This window comes from Macrosteles quadrilineatus, unplaced genomic scaffold (genome assembly GCF_028750875.1).
Source record: "Macrosteles quadrilineatus isolate MER2022 unplaced genomic scaffold, UCM_ALF_1.0 Scaffold_10__1_contigs__length_6754688, whole genome shotgun sequence".
In the NCBI taxonomy this organism is placed as follows: Eukaryota; Metazoa; Arthropoda; class Insecta; order Hemiptera; family Cicadellidae; genus Macrosteles; species Macrosteles quadrilineatus.
Genome location: NW_026542603.1, coordinates 4,588,516 through 4,604,049, shown reverse-complemented (window position 1 = coordinate 4,604,049; position 15,534 = coordinate 4,588,516). Strand labels below are relative to the sequence as shown.

The 15,534-nt window shown below is 34.7% G+C and overlaps 2 protein-coding genes across 8 annotated transcripts in view; one reads left to right on the top strand and one right to left on the bottom strand.

The window, feature by feature from the left end:
- LOC129004718 (eukaryotic translation initiation factor 4E-binding protein Mextli-like) overlaps nucleotides 1–14,729 on the bottom strand; it is a 55,357-nt gene extending 40,628 nt beyond the window's left edge. For 6 of the 7 annotated variants that reach the window (XM_054433297.1, XM_054433294.1, XM_054433298.1 and 3 more), the window contains exons 1-4: nucleotides 14,596–14,729; nucleotides 11,860–11,995; nucleotides 10,851–10,991; nucleotides 1,854–2,017 (exon numbers count right to left, since the gene is read on the bottom strand). In XM_054433297.1, coding sequence (XP_054289272.1) covers nucleotides 1,854–2,017; nucleotides 10,851–10,991; nucleotides 11,860–11,992 — 438 coding nt within the window. In that variant the 5' untranslated portion in view covers nucleotides 11,993–11,995; nucleotides 14,596–14,729. Of the gene's footprint in view, nucleotides 1–1,853; nucleotides 2,018–2,341; nucleotides 2,442–10,850; nucleotides 10,992–11,859; nucleotides 11,996–14,595 lie in introns of those variants that run through there. The other variant, XM_054433300.1, reaches the window with a different exon arrangement.
- The window catches only part of LOC129004719 (uncharacterized), a 372,634-nt gene that overhangs the window by 347,956 nt on the left and 9,144 nt on the right, over nucleotides 1–15,534 (top strand). The gene's annotated exons all lie outside the window — the stretch shown is intronic.

Genomic DNA, 15,534 nt, shown 5'->3' with positions numbered 1-15,534 from the left:
GTGATATACGTGGTGCATTATAAGAAGATTTAAGTGATTTTGAAGGGCTGGTTGATGATCCTGAAGAAGTAGGTAGTGATATTGATGTAAATTATCAGCCAGATTCCTAGCTATGGTTAGGCTATGCATTCTTAGCTAAACGCTATGTACTGAAATCTGTTTTTTGCCCATAACTTATTTATTTGCAAATCTACTTCCTTCTTGTATTATTATATATTTGTAATCCTCATAAAATTTAGAACAAAGTGGCTATTTTCAAATATTTATAGGCCTATAATTTATATAATTTCATTGAGCGCAAACTTATTTTTTTTTTTGAAAATTTTCGAAATTATATTTTTTTTACCTAAAAAATTTTTTTTTTGAAAAAATGTTCCTTATGTTTTATATATAATATTGAAGCCCATGATTTTCCAAACAAAATGGTATATAGAACAGTAGAATTAACATTGTTTTAAGCTTCTCAGATCGGTTTTAATAAAACCTTGCAAATGCGCCAAAAATAGGTGGACATTAAGGCCTAAACTATGGACACTTGGAGGGTTATAGTGAATCTATAATCCGAGAACCTAGGCCTACTTTAACTTTTTTTAGAGAACTTTTAGATTTTGTAGGTTTATATTATTAGTTTATTATTAGTTTTAATTTTAAGAAAATAAGAGAGGACCCCTGAGTGGAGGATTGCAAATTTTTTATATGGTTCAAAACTTGTTTAGCCTAAATATGGTGGCAAAATGAATTGGTGTTTCGAAGATTGATATTCATAAGTATTTACTTTGTAAATGTTTTTCACTAGCCTATATTATATCTTGTGTTTACTTTCTGTATGTTATACCGTCGTAGTCCTCAATGTGCCATCTAAATGACCTATGTAACTTATTTGATTTTTTTGTTAATGCCTGAATTTTTTATGTAGGTAGCCTACTGTATTTATCTCTGACTTGTGTTTTTGCAGCATGTAATCCACTTTTTGACGTGTCCATATGCGTATGTGTCTACTGGAATAAGATGTTGATTTTTGATTCTTGATTCTAATATTTTTTAAATATTTATGGGCCTATCTAGCCCAGTTCAATTAGATAGGCCTAGTCCTAGTATACAATTTACTTTAAGGACACTCATTTTATTACAGTGTAGGCCTAGTTGGGCCTACTGAGATAGTTGATGTGGCATAAAAGCTGCTAAAGTTTACGATAGCTGTATACATTTCAGTTTGACTTCCGGTTAAATAGCTGGTGTGTTTAACATAAATCAGTAGGTAATCTACATAAGCTGACGGTAGCTTGATTCACCCTTAGAGTGCCAGGCGAGAAATAAAAGTGACGCTCAAAAAATGCCGATGATTTTTCCCGAAGGTCGCGCTAAAAATGCCGAGCGCGATCTGGCGATTTTTAGGTTAAAATTTCGTAAAAATCGAATTTTCTATATTTCGACCAACGAAAATCGATGTATCGCATCTAGTAACTTTCGACTCAATGTTAATATATGGGTTAAAAGAATCCGAGTATCCATTCGGTTGTTATGACAACTGTTCGATCATTACGAAACGTCCGGTCAGCCGGACGTTGGCACTTTTGGCTCGTTCTAAAAACGTCCGGTCGGCCGGACGTCGGCACTTTTGGCTCGTTTTAAAAACGTCCGGTTCCCCGGACGTTGGCACTCAAAGGGTTCAACTACGTTCATTTTGTCAAAAGACTGGCGGCAACTTTAACATAGGGATGCAATATAGGCCTATGTAGTTCTGACCGTAGTAAAAGGTAGTAGACCTACGGTACTAGTTTATGGATTTGTATTTGCATAGGTATATATTTTTTTTATAGCCTAGACAGAAATAACAAATAATTTTCACTTACCTCAGCAGCCATTTTTGCAGAGTAGTAAAATTGAGTTTTATCAGTATCCGTCCAGTGATTAGCTCTTAGTTCAACTAACTGTAACAAATGAAGTCTCGTCGAACAAAGAAGAAACTCGTTTTGGCAACCATCCCGAAATATATTGAATGCTCGATCAAGTTGATCTGTAAAAATTAATGAATGATATAGAAAAGACCAATATAAATTTAAACAACTAAGTTATTATGGCTTTAAATTATTTCATCTGTACAATTATTAGGTGTAAATGAAAGCTAAATAATATACAGTACTCAAAACAGTACTCAAAATGCAGTAAAATCACCTATTGTGCACCCTTTCAAACAATAATTAATTAAAGCTTAGACTTGTCCAAACAGCTTACATTGTTAAATCAGATATAACCTACACTGCATAGGGATATGCTATAATATGTCTAAACAAAACTGTACAAATACACAAAAAATAAATCTATTTCAATTCTGCTTTACCTCAAAATGTTTCACAATAAATTTTCAATATCATAAAAATTACTTAAATTAGTCCTAACAACATAGCAAAGCAAAAACAACAAACTAAAACAGATTTAACACATGTTAGAACTACTCAACAATGACAATGCTCTAAGTAAAAAAGAACAGACTTAAAGAATGAAATTCTTAGATTTTGTAATGAGAGTAAGTAAAACTATTCTTTATATATTTTATAACATTATAAACAATTACAAAGTAATAATTCTTTGTTTCCAGTACGTTTTTGTGTCAAATGTTATTTGTTTTGAACTGTGGAACTATTTTTTGTTTGTGAAATCATTAAAAGTTTTTTATTTCACTGGCAATCTAAAATATAACACATCCATCTATACATCTACAGGGTGATTGATATAAGTGTGCCAGCCGTTTTATTCGAAAACCATAAGAGATATCAAAAAAAGTTAAATGGTAAGTGCCTTGGACTTTTTATTTAAAAAATTGTAGTAAAGTCGAAAAAATTATTTTCGCCACCATTTTTCCAATATGGCCGCCAACTTTGATTTTTCTTATGGAACACCCTGTATTTTATGATGTATTCTGGTAGAAAATGTAATTTTAAGACGATTTTATTCTTGTGATTTTTTTCATAAACCTAACCGTTAATCTACAAGTGAAGACCTTTAATTTGATGTGCATATCGACCTATTTTTACGTTAACAATTTTCTTCCGATTCCTAGGGCTGTGCCCCCTGAGGAGAAAGCGTATAATAGCAATGTTAATTAAATGAATCTTTGAACATCTGCCATTTTGCGCTGGATCAACCTTTTGAAGTGCGGTTTGCGGCATTGTATTCTACTAAAAAAGACCTTTAATTTGATGTGCATACTGACCTATGCTTCCATTTAAGATTTTCTTCCGACTCCTTGTGGGCCGTCCCCCTGAAGAGTTATTGGATCACTGAATATGTGTTAAAATAGAGTTTTATGCCCTGTAACTTTGTACCGAGTATTGTAGCTCTATCTTCATTATTTTTTAAAATATTTAACTGTCCAGGGACTTTTTTACCACCCTGTATATATATATATACTAGCTGTTGTACCCGTGCTTTGCAACGGGAAGAGGACACAAAATAGAAACATTTTAATCTTTACATATGTTGCATATAATAGTTACACATCCGCCAACGCTTTTAGAAACAAAATTCAACTTTTATAGCCTTAATAGAAACGTTTAAGTTATATGACTTTTAAATCTGGTAAGTACTGGATACCACCATTTTGGTTTTGATTAATTTTAAATCTTGTGTAGGCTGATATGAGAAAATCTTCGAATAAAACATTGACATACAAGATTTGCCTTCATCTTACATATCTTTTAATTTATTATTGACATTTAAAATTTCAATTTTGAAGTTGCAAAAATACTAATTATTAAATTTAAATGAATATTTTTTTAAATTTCACTCTTCTTTATGTTAAATCACAAATCCTTCCATCTTCAGTTTCCTCACTCACAATAAATCATTAGCAAAACTAAGTCAGCTGTTATAAACTTTAGAAATATTGCTATGCCTTATCAATACAGTTTTTTGAAATATTAAAGAAACTATATCTATAGGTACAATAAAAAATTGTAAACAAATAATTTAGCATTAAAGACAGCAGACAAAACTATTGTTCGGCCGCTTAGAAAGCGACCTCCTCTAGCATTGGTTTAGCATTAGCGTGCAGGTCATTTTCTAAGCGGCCGAACTATAATATGATTATCAAAGCATCAAGGACTAAAAAATGTAATAGCAAATACAGTATATGTTTCATAGCATCTCTGATTCTACTCTACAAAAATATCAACAAACAACTCGTTTTTTTAATCAGTCCCATCGTCCATTGCCTTTACATTTTCACACTTACCATTAAGTAAACATAGTAACAGATATTTAATTGATTTTAGAAACAAAAGAACACTGTGTACTGCTTAGTTTTATGATATTTTCCTTGGTTTAATTTAATCAGTGGTGTGGCAAAACACAAATAATAAATGTATCAAATAAAGTAAATGTGAACTGAAAGCTATGTTAAGATAAAATAAGAGTATTTTGTATTAGCATTTGATAATTAAATATAGTTACATATATACAACAGAAAACAAAAATCAACGTAAATTTCAGTTATTGATGATGTTCTTTAGTTTAATTTAAGCATAGGTTTAGCAAAACACAATAACTTAATTTACCTAAATATACATAAAAAACAATGTGATGTGCAAGTTATGTTAAGTTAATCTAACACATGTTAAGCAGTTAGAATTTATTTAAAGTAGCCTCCAAATTCATATAAAACATCTATACTTTGTTATTTTAATACTGTTTCCATGAAAACATATCAATAACATTATTTTCATAACTTAGACGCTTTAAAAAATCCAAAGCAGAGCCGGAGTTGATACAGCAATAGTTATAGAATCTTTTTTTTATAACCATTGACATAATTTTAGAATAAATAATCCATGATAAAAGGTTAGATTAAAATAAACCTACCTCATAGTTATAGAAAATATTATATTTCATTTCTTTGTATCAGCTGTCTGAAATTGTGAAATAAGCAGATTAGCAGTTCTTCTTGTTTACATTTAAATGTCAAAGCAAATGTAAACAAACATCATTAGTGTTCTCATCACAGCCATGGAGACCAATCAATATTTACTTTTAAAATGTTCACCTCAGAACTTTTAAAGCCAAAGGGGCAAAGCCTACGGTCAGTATCGAAATGTGAATAGTCCTATATAAGGTCCTGGGTATGGTAGCTATATATTTTTATAATTTAAGCCCAGTTGGTTCAGCAGTTTTGTCACCTATTAGTAATACACATACAGACAGATACCATTAGATTTTTATATAATAGTATTAGTAATACACATACAGACAGACACCATTAGATTTTTATATAATAGTATAGATAGACTTATCTATCTATATATATAAAAGGCAAAGCCCTCACTGACTGACTGACTGACTGACTGACTGACTGACTCACTCACTCACTCATCACTAATTCTCCCACTTCCCACTTACCTAGGAGGCTGAAATTTGGTACACTGATTCTTTAGGCATTAAATAGGAAAACTAAGTGGTTTTTATTCTGATCGGACTCTCGGGCTCCTCCCCAGTGGCTCTGGAGTTTCCCATATCAACCTAATGAGTACTCACATTTAAATGGAATTAATGAATCATAACAGCTGTTTCAATTAAACAAGTTGGTTCTGTTCTATTATGTTCAATAGCATTAAAGTTACAAGGATTACCAACAGAGTGCAGTGATTCAACCAGGACGTGTGAGCGCAGCGAACGAGCTCCAACCTAAAGGTGAGTGAGCGTAGCGAACGAACTTCAACCAGGACGTGATTGAGCCATGTTAAACGGGGCAAAGCCCGCGGGTACAGCTAGTTATATATATATATACGTCCGTGAACGCGATAACTTGAGTAATTTTTGTCCGATTTTGATGAAATTTGGTTTAAAGGTGTAAAGCGGGATAAACTTGAATGAGTTCGCGAACCAGCACGATCGGACCGTGGGAATGGGGCTTTACAGGGGGTTTTATGGGGTCAAAATTGGTTTTTCTCACTTTTGACCCTCAAAACACAAAATTTCCCGATTTCTCTTTAGACCTTTTTAAAGAGCTTAAAAAAACAAATAATTTAGTATATAAAAGTATTTTTGTTTGATTATTAGTAACGGAGAAAATTAAAAAAATTTTACATTTAAAATTCCCATGTTATTCTTCTTATGGAGAATATTGTCAAATGTTGTAGTTTGCTTGTTTATGGATATATTTTGATCAAACTTGGCAAATTTATTTATTTTGTACTAAGCTATCAATATTTTACGGTACTAAAAAACACACTTTATTAGTTTCCTTGTAGCAGCAAACCTAGGTACTCGTTAAACCTAAAATTATTAAAATATATTTAACTGAAAATCAATTCAGACAAATGGAAATTCGCTTAGTCGGCAGGTTTGCTGCGGCGGGGGTATTATAATAATTGTATAATAGGCAATGACACAAAAAGTCTGGGAACGGCTTTTTTCATGCTTGATGCAATACTGTACTCAAAGTACATACAAGAATAAAGTTTGATTGTTTCATTTATTGATTTTATGTTTTGAACCAATGCAGATAATGCAATGAAGCACATAAGTACCTACCCTACTTAAAAATCTGCTTTTTGAAGCAAATGTGATTTGTTTAACATAGCCCAAGGTGGAAGGAAAAAAATAGGTGTGCTATTCCCCTCATATTCTGACGTCACTCGGATTGCAAACGAAAGATTACCTGATTGTAACTGTCAAATTAGTATGTATTTGTTTTGATTTGATTGTTATTATAATAAGGCAGATTAATCTATGATTTTATTTAAAAATCTGTTTGTTGGGAAGACATGTTCTAACTTCAAAGGGAGGTATATCCGTTACAGTGTAAGTTAGATTTTTCCTTTGTCACGTCGCGTCAGTTCATATGGTAATTACCGGTATGTCGACCTCCAGTCAACGCTCTAAAAATTATTGGTTGGATTGGTTGGGTTAGGTTAGGTCAGGTTAGGTTAAGTTAGTTTAGGTTAGGTTAGGTAGGGTTAAGTTTGGTTAGGTTAGGTTAAAATCAGTTAGGCCAAAATTGCCAGGGCACCGAGCATTTTAGCATAAATCAAGTCATGGCAGTCCAAGGGTTAACTGTACTTAAGTGATGCCCTTTCTTAATATTGTGAGACGTATTTGCACATCTACGTGAAAATACCTTTAATTTGACACCTCAAACGTTAAAATCCACCAAGCAGTTATTTAGTCATGACTGTGAAAAGAAAACTGCTTGGGTATTATTAATATATAGATACTGGAAACAAAATTACACAAAAAGTACAATAACAATCAAATTTGAATAAAAACTGAGAGTATAGGCATTGACTACAGATTGTAATTGAAGCCTGTTTTGATGTGTAATTACACTTGTTTTTGTAGCACAGTGGATTGCTTTTGGCTGAATACTAGGTGGCGTTCGCAGAGGCATCCACAAAATTGAGCGGAGTCATCAAGGGTTTATATTATATTGTTTTGGTCATACTGCAGTAATACTAGTCGTTTATAATGCATGCGTTGCGGGTCTAAAGTAGCAATTTTACTCTTTAGGAAGTAAAAAAAGTTTTTATCCTCTATGGAGTAAAAAATGTTTTTATCCTTTATGGAGTAAAAATCAGCTGTTGTCAACTCAGTTGTAAATTTCTATTATAAACGATTGCATGTATCGAAATATGTATCAATTCGTGCTTCGAAATTATTTTAACCTACAGTCTACAGTCTCGTCCCAAAGCGTTTTAGCTTTGCAGATACATTAATCCATTCCCACACTCAACACGCTCACCTTTACTACTTCCTTCACCACCCCCTACGTCGTGGACATATTTCCCTCTCTTCCCATAACATTCTAGGATTGCAGATATATTAATGTAATTGCCAAAGACAGTTCCAACACTCTGCACTGCAAGCCTTACCACTTCCTTCACCATCTCCTACGTCATAGACTTGTTTCCTTCCCTTCTCATAGCATTTTTGGATTAAAGATACATCAATCTAACTGCCACAGACGGTTTTCACACTATGCTCATACTTTACTACTTTCTAAGCCTTTTTCTACATCGTGGGCCTGTTTTCATCACTTACCATAGCAATTTAGTATTTTAGATACGTTAATCTAATTGCCACAAACATTCCCCACACTCCGCACTGCTAGCCTTTACTACTTCTTCCACCATTTTCTATGTCGTGGGGATGCTTCCATCCCTTCTCATAGCATTTCAGCATTGCAGATACATTAACTTAACTGCTACAAACGGTTTCCAGTTCCCACACTCCACACTGCTCACCTTACTAATTCCTTCACCACTTCCTACGCCACGGACCTGTTTCCCTCCCTTGCCGTAGCATTTTATGATTGCAGAGACCTTAATCTAATTGTCATAAACAGTTCCTACACTCCGGACATCTAGCCTTGACTACTTCCTTCATCACTTCCTACGTCGCGGACCCGTTATCCTCCCTTCCCATAGCATTTTATGATTGCAGATATCTTCATCTAATCGTCATTAACAGTTCCCACACTCCGGACTGCTCGCCTTTACTACTTCCTTCACCACTTCCTACGTGACGGACCTGTTTCCCTCCCTTCCCATAGCATTTTATGATTGCAGATACCTTAATCTAATCGTCATAAACAGTTCCAACACTCCGGACTGCTCGCCTTGACTACTTCCTTCATCACTTCCTACGTCGCGGACCCGTTTTGCTCCCTTCCCATAGCATTTTTACTTCCTTCGCCACTTCCTACGCCACGGAACTGTTTCCCTCCCTTCCCATAGCATTTTATGATTGCATATACCTCAATCTAATCGTCATAAACAGTTCCAACACTCCGGACTGCTCACCTTTACTACTTCCTCGCCACTTCCTACGCCACGGAACTGTTTCCCTCCCTTTCCATAGAACTTTATGATTGCAGATACCTCAATATAATTGTCGTAAACAGTTCCTACACTCCGGACAGCTTGCCTTGACTACTTCCTTCATCACTTCCTACGTCGCGGACCCGTTACCCTTACTTCCCATAGCATTTTAGGATTGCAGATATCTTCATCTAATCATCATAAAGAGTTCCCACACTCCGGACTGCTCGCCTTTACTACTTTCTTCACCACTTCCTACGTGACGGGCATGTTTCCCTCTCTTCCCATAGCATCATAGGATTGCAAATACCTTAATATAATGGTCATAAGCAGTTCCCACACTCCGGACAGCTTGCCTTGACTACTTTCTTTATCACTTCCTACGTCGCGGACCCGTTTTCCTATCTTCCTTTATAATTTTTGGAATGCAGATACCTTAAATCTAATCGTCATAAACAGTTTCCACACTCCAGACTGTTCACCTTTAGTACTTTCTTTAACACTTCCTACGTTGCGGACCTCAAGCTAGTGTCGTCATTTGATTATTTTATGATCCATACCACCGTTTATGTTCTAATATCTGTGGAATAATGCTATCAGCTATTTATTTATCTACTGCATTCAAAAGTCAACAGCTGATCATATGTCTTTGTTTATGTGTCAAATACTGCTTCCATAAGGATTACATTGAAACTTTGAGACCCAGTGGGGCGGATTCCTGAGAGTTATTTTTAACGCCATATAGATGTTGGCACTCACCGATAGGGTCTTTATCACCATCCAAAATTTGAAAACGATTGGTTCAGCCGTCTAGGAGGAGTTTGCGTATTACGAAATGCATAAAAGTCGACGTATAAGAGCTTCGCTCAATTATTTTTCAAATACAGCTTACGCTCATGTACAACAAGTAATTTGTGTTGAGTTTAATAAACGTTTTGAATCATTAAATTACTTGTTAATTACTTTTAGTTGCTTTAATGTACAAAATGTGAGAAATATACTGTATGTGAAACTCATAACTATAAAACATTTCAGCACCCAGCTTTTTATTCACAACCTTAAATAGAAAATCAGTTCATACTTTTCCTGATTTTAATGGACAAAGAGTGTACCCTACTCACTAATTATCAACATTAAGTTATATTTAATTCCCTATAACTATAACTAAAAAAAAATCAACTAAAATCATTCAATCAATATTATTTATTTAGAAAAAAAGAACAAATGTATTTTTTGGGGCATTTTTAATGTTATTGGTTTACAAGTACAGCACCCGTGGCCAAAAGGGGCACAAGATGTGGAAGTAAGACAACCTGTAAGATGGCAAATGGTTAGTACAGAATCAAACAACACTTAGAACCACCACACAACAGTATGAAAAAATCCCTTGAAAAACATACAACCGATATTTATATCGCATGAAAACTATATCCGATATGTCTAAATATTTCATCCAAAAATATATTGTAGTTTCTCAGTGGAACTCTGTGGAAAGTCAGCGCTGACTTGAACCCTCCACTGACAGTCTGTTCCCGCTCGTGTACCAGCAATGTTGTATATTCGTGATAGGCCTATCAAACTAAAAGTATTTATTTTTATGTCGTACGTGTAGTGTGTAAATGTATTTTGTTGTGTAATGTGTTATGACAACAAAGCTATTCAAGTGGATCTACATATTCCTGTAATGAAGTGTTTGACAATGGCAGCTCGCCGAAACATGTAACACGAAGATAACTTGACGAAGGTTACTTTGGGAACTGATAAAGGTAATGTAAAACCAAATATTTTATGTATTACAGTTCCGGGGCTACAACAATGACTTTTAATTGAAACAATGTCTACAGAAATACAGTATTTTATTTCAGCTACCTACAGAAATGTTACAATGGGCTAGAAAATACCAACTATAAAACTAAAAGTTACTAAAGCATTTTACATAACGTATTACTTATACTTAAGCCCATTATTTTTTGGAACCTTTTCAGATAAACTCGGACTTTGTTATCAGATGATTGGTTCTGAAACAGCCCATCCTACCTTTGTAAATTGACTCAAGCTGATAACCATTCTGTTTCAGTCTCACACTCATTGCCGCAATGTTGCTGATCAACTTGTCGGAGTAGTTCTGATCAAGAATACTCTGACTCACGCTATCCACTAAGATCATGAGTTCTTGTACTGAAAAATTATTATTTTATTTACTGCACTTCATAATAATAACTGTCAAGGTACCAGTACATCAATTTTTTTTTATTGTCCACGCCTACGCCTTAACCAGGTTTAGGTTTTTTTAAACGATATTTAAAAACTTTTATCACGGACATTTTCCATCATGATTAGGCCTACTGAAATATTAAGTTTCCATCACAATTACTGAAATATAAATATTGCTAGGGCCTATAATCTAAAGTTTAATAACGATCCAGAGACTATTTCTCCAAATTAAATAATTCCATAACTTTACAAGATATGGAATCTAATCTTGTCCTTGAGTAAGAAAATATTTAAAACATTACAAGATTAGTCGATAAACCAAACAAAAACTGGAAATCCACAAATAAAATCACCAAATCAAGCTGGATTGTTTACGGACTCAGATGCCCTTCGTTATCCTGGGTTATCTTTTTTTTTATAAAATGAAATGCTATCAATAAATAACAACTTACTAAGTTAGTTACGTACGGTCTAAAGTCAACCTTGTTACTTGTAACAAGACCAAGGTTTGGATTGTTCTCTTAAGAAAAAGTATGCCTATGTTAATATCATGGTGTCAATAAAAAAAACAAGCCTAACCACTTGGTAGAATTAAGCTAAATGGCCTATATTTGGTGTGCTCAAGGTTCTCTTTATAGGCTAAGTCTTGATATTGCAATTCTTGCTATAAAAAACATGGAAGTTAACTTATTTCATTTTTTACCTTCTCAATATGAGTACAATATTATTATCAACTGGAATAAACAATATTTATCAGCTTTAGATAGATAAAGGACTCTATGCTAGCTTTAAAAAAAGCAATGAGTTAAGTGATAACGACTGGCATACTTACAGTGGTCAATATTGGTGAAGTCTGCAGATATTCTGCTTTGGCTGCTAGACGTCCTAAGAGGTCGAGGTCGTTGAAGTTTCTTGTTCTGTTCAGCTTTAGTGCTTAAGCTTCTCATCAGTGGTGGGGCTGCCATTTTCTGTGATTCAGAAAAGAATGTTTAAATAATACATTTACTTTAAGGGTGTACTGTTAGGGTGACAAATATCTTACCGTAACTCGTTTTGATTCACTTGGAAACATCTACTTTTTTCCAGACCAATCCACACAAATTAATTAGGCCTACACATGTGCCTTCAGCATTTAACACAGAACACAGGGGAACCTAGTAAGTTATAAGTTACAAATCCAAACAAAAACTAAATTGCAATTATTTTCTTTTTCAAATTGATACTGTTCAATGAAATGGCGACCATACATAGTAGGTATTTTAAGCCAAGTATGAATGGAGATGAGTGTAGGATGAGTGGCGCGATATTATAGTCTTGTTAGTGACTAAGGCCGACATTCCTTAGACACAGCTGTTAATTAATAGCCCATACAGCTAATGGCAACCAAGGGACCTACAGTTTATAGATTTCCGAACCACATTTTTGCCTTGGTTTATACGAATTGGTCTTAATTATCAGGATAGTACTGCGGGTAGTCATAGTAGGGCTACTCACTCGTGCGGACAATCCACACCAGGGTGTATCGCATCCACAGTGCATGCCTATAAATATCCGGATATAAGTTAACATCCTGCCTAACTAAGTCCCATTTGGGTTAGAAATAGGCTAATAGAAGGAACCCTAAGTTAACTTTTAAGTAGCCTAAGTTTTACCAACATTTGACTCTAACCTCTTAATTAACTGTTAATGTACTGACCCCTACTGCTTTCAATTTTTTTTAAGCATTTTTACTTACTTGAATAGTGTACTTACTTACTTACTTAAGTTTGGTTGGTTAGGTTAGGTTATGATAGTTTAATTTTATAATAGATAACTTAACCTATATTTTAAAATATCGGTTACTAACTTAATCAATATTTTCAATTCGATGGTTTCAATCAATTACCTTATTACTATTACCGTATCTTCATCTTTTACCCAAAAGAGATTGATGGCGTCAATACTTTCAAAAATATACATTTAGACAAACTGACATAAATACAAAACATATTTACAACATTGGCAATGTGGATAGGCGGATCAGTCAGAAAATTCTGGGAAAATGTCTTCAAAAAATTGTTTTAGGGAATAGTAGGCTCTTGACTTGAGTAGAGGGACCAGCTTCTTTAAGGAAAGCTTACGCTCAAGCTGTTTGATAGAGTTGGGCAGCTTGTTATAGATTTGTATTGCTCCCGTGTTGTAACTCTTCTGGGATCTTGTCAGCCTAACCCTGGGCACATCAAGCAACCCGCGCTGCCTAGTTTGGTGGTTATGAACCGCTGAACGAAGTTGAAAGTTGGCGCAGTTGTCATGGATCATCAGTGAGCATACGAGGATGTAATGGCTATAAACCATGAATATCCCCAGCCTTGCAAAGATGGGTTTGCAATGGGCAAGGCGGTCACTAAATGTAATATGTCGTACAGCACGTTTCTGGATCACTAATATGTCCTCAACATCAACGGCATGACCCCAGAGTAGTAGGCCATAGCTCACATGACAGTGGAACATGGCATGATAGATGTTAAGCAGGTACTGTTCAGTAATAAAATTTCGCAGCTTGAGCAGAAGACAGCACACCCTAGACAGTTTGCTGCTAACGTTGCCTATGTGATTGTTCCAGGCCAATTTCCTGTCCAGATGGAATCAAAGTAGCTTAACTGGTTCATTAGGTGGGGCATTTCTTGCCAGACTGCAGACAAGTGTCTGGGTTTTTTCCTGGTTGAGCTGAAACCCATTTTCTTCGAACCAGCGGGATGTTACGGAGAGATGTTGGTTGGCATCTGCAGTGGACAGCTCAACTTGGGGACCCCGTGACACCAGGGTTGTGTCGTCAGCAAAAAGCACCACCCCTCCATCTCTATCAAGGTCATTAATCATTACCAGGAACAACAACGGACCTAATAAGTTAACTTACCGTATTAGCGTAGCCCAGTTAAGAAACTGTACCCCTACACAATATGCCACTTTTCCCCAAGTGTAACACAATGTAACATATCAGCCTAAAACATTAAACACGCTTATAGCTTCAAAGGAAAAATGCCTTTAAAAGGTTTTATAGGACCCTACTTGTAGGTAGGCTTTTTAAAAGCTATTAAGTTAAAATCCTTAGAAATACATACAGGCCTAACTCTAGAGATATCTCCATAGGCCCCTACTAACTACCAACCAAACTTATTTTCACCAAGCCTAGGCCTAGGCTAATGCATAAAAAATATTTAGGGTAGTCTAAGCCAAGGCTACCCAGCTTACCCTAGGTTTATCTTCCCAAATTAAGAACCCAAGTAGGGGGCCAATAAGAATAAGTGAGTGAGTAAACTGTTATAAATAGGCCCTAACTTATAGGGTGAAGCTTTTTTACTTATCTCCATTGCTATGATATTTGAGTACAGCAAAGGGTAGCCTATTTAGTATTAATCACTAATTATTTTAAGTCATTATACTTTCCCATGAGAATGAAGCAAAACAGATAACCACTCCTTAATTTTCCTATGATTGTTAGCAGTTTGTGAATATAAGGTTAACTATATATATATATATATGATTAAACAGAGACTGAATAACAAAATGCCACAAACCCTTTTATTACCTAAAATCCAAAATGTAAGTTATAGTTGTTGCCCTCCTTCCAGATTCAATTTGGAAATTCTAACCTAAACCTACAAATAAAAATATTTGCATTTTGATGAAATAGCTTTTTTTGCAAGGACGTCATTAGTAAAATTCGCGAATCAGAAAAATAGAACATAGTGGTTTTCGGCATTTTTTGTTCTATGTAGCTACTTAAACTGGAACTACGACGGCATTGAAGGGCCACCAACTGTAACAAATTTTTTCTTCATCTCTGAGAAAAAAACTTAGGATTTTAAGATTTAAGTTAGAAAAAGGGAAGTTTCTTAGATAAAAGTCAGAATTCTGAGTTTAAAATCGGAATATCACTGTTATAAGTATTAATTTATAATCTAATTGTATTTTTTTTATTTTGCTGTATTGGCACAACTGTAACTTTCAGTAGTGGGGGAGCCTCGTCTGTCTGTGAGTCTCTTTCTTCTCTAATTATTTGGGTTTAATAAAGATGGCAACTTTTGAGTTTACTGAAGATGTTTGTTTTATTTAAATAAATTATTTACATTCACCACAGCCTACTTTAATAATAATAAGAACAGAAGACCATACGCTAAGTAGTGGGCGTTCCCGTTCCCCTCTGAGATTAAAGTCAGAATTTAACTACTGTAGTAGTGGGCGTTCCTGACTCTCTGAGAAAAAAGTTAGAATTACTGTATTAGTTTAGTCATATAGTTGTAAGGTGGGCCAGATCTTGGCATCTAAACAATTAATTTCGACTTTTAATAAGGAATTTTTTAACTTAGAAAACCGAAATTTTGACATCAAATACAAAGGGAAACGCTAGTTTGGCATGGATATTTCAGTAGTTATAATGTCGATTCGGCGTGGGATGTTGTGGTATCGATGTTTTAGCCTCGAAAACATCTATGTTTTCGCTTTATGATGCTATATTGGCGCATCG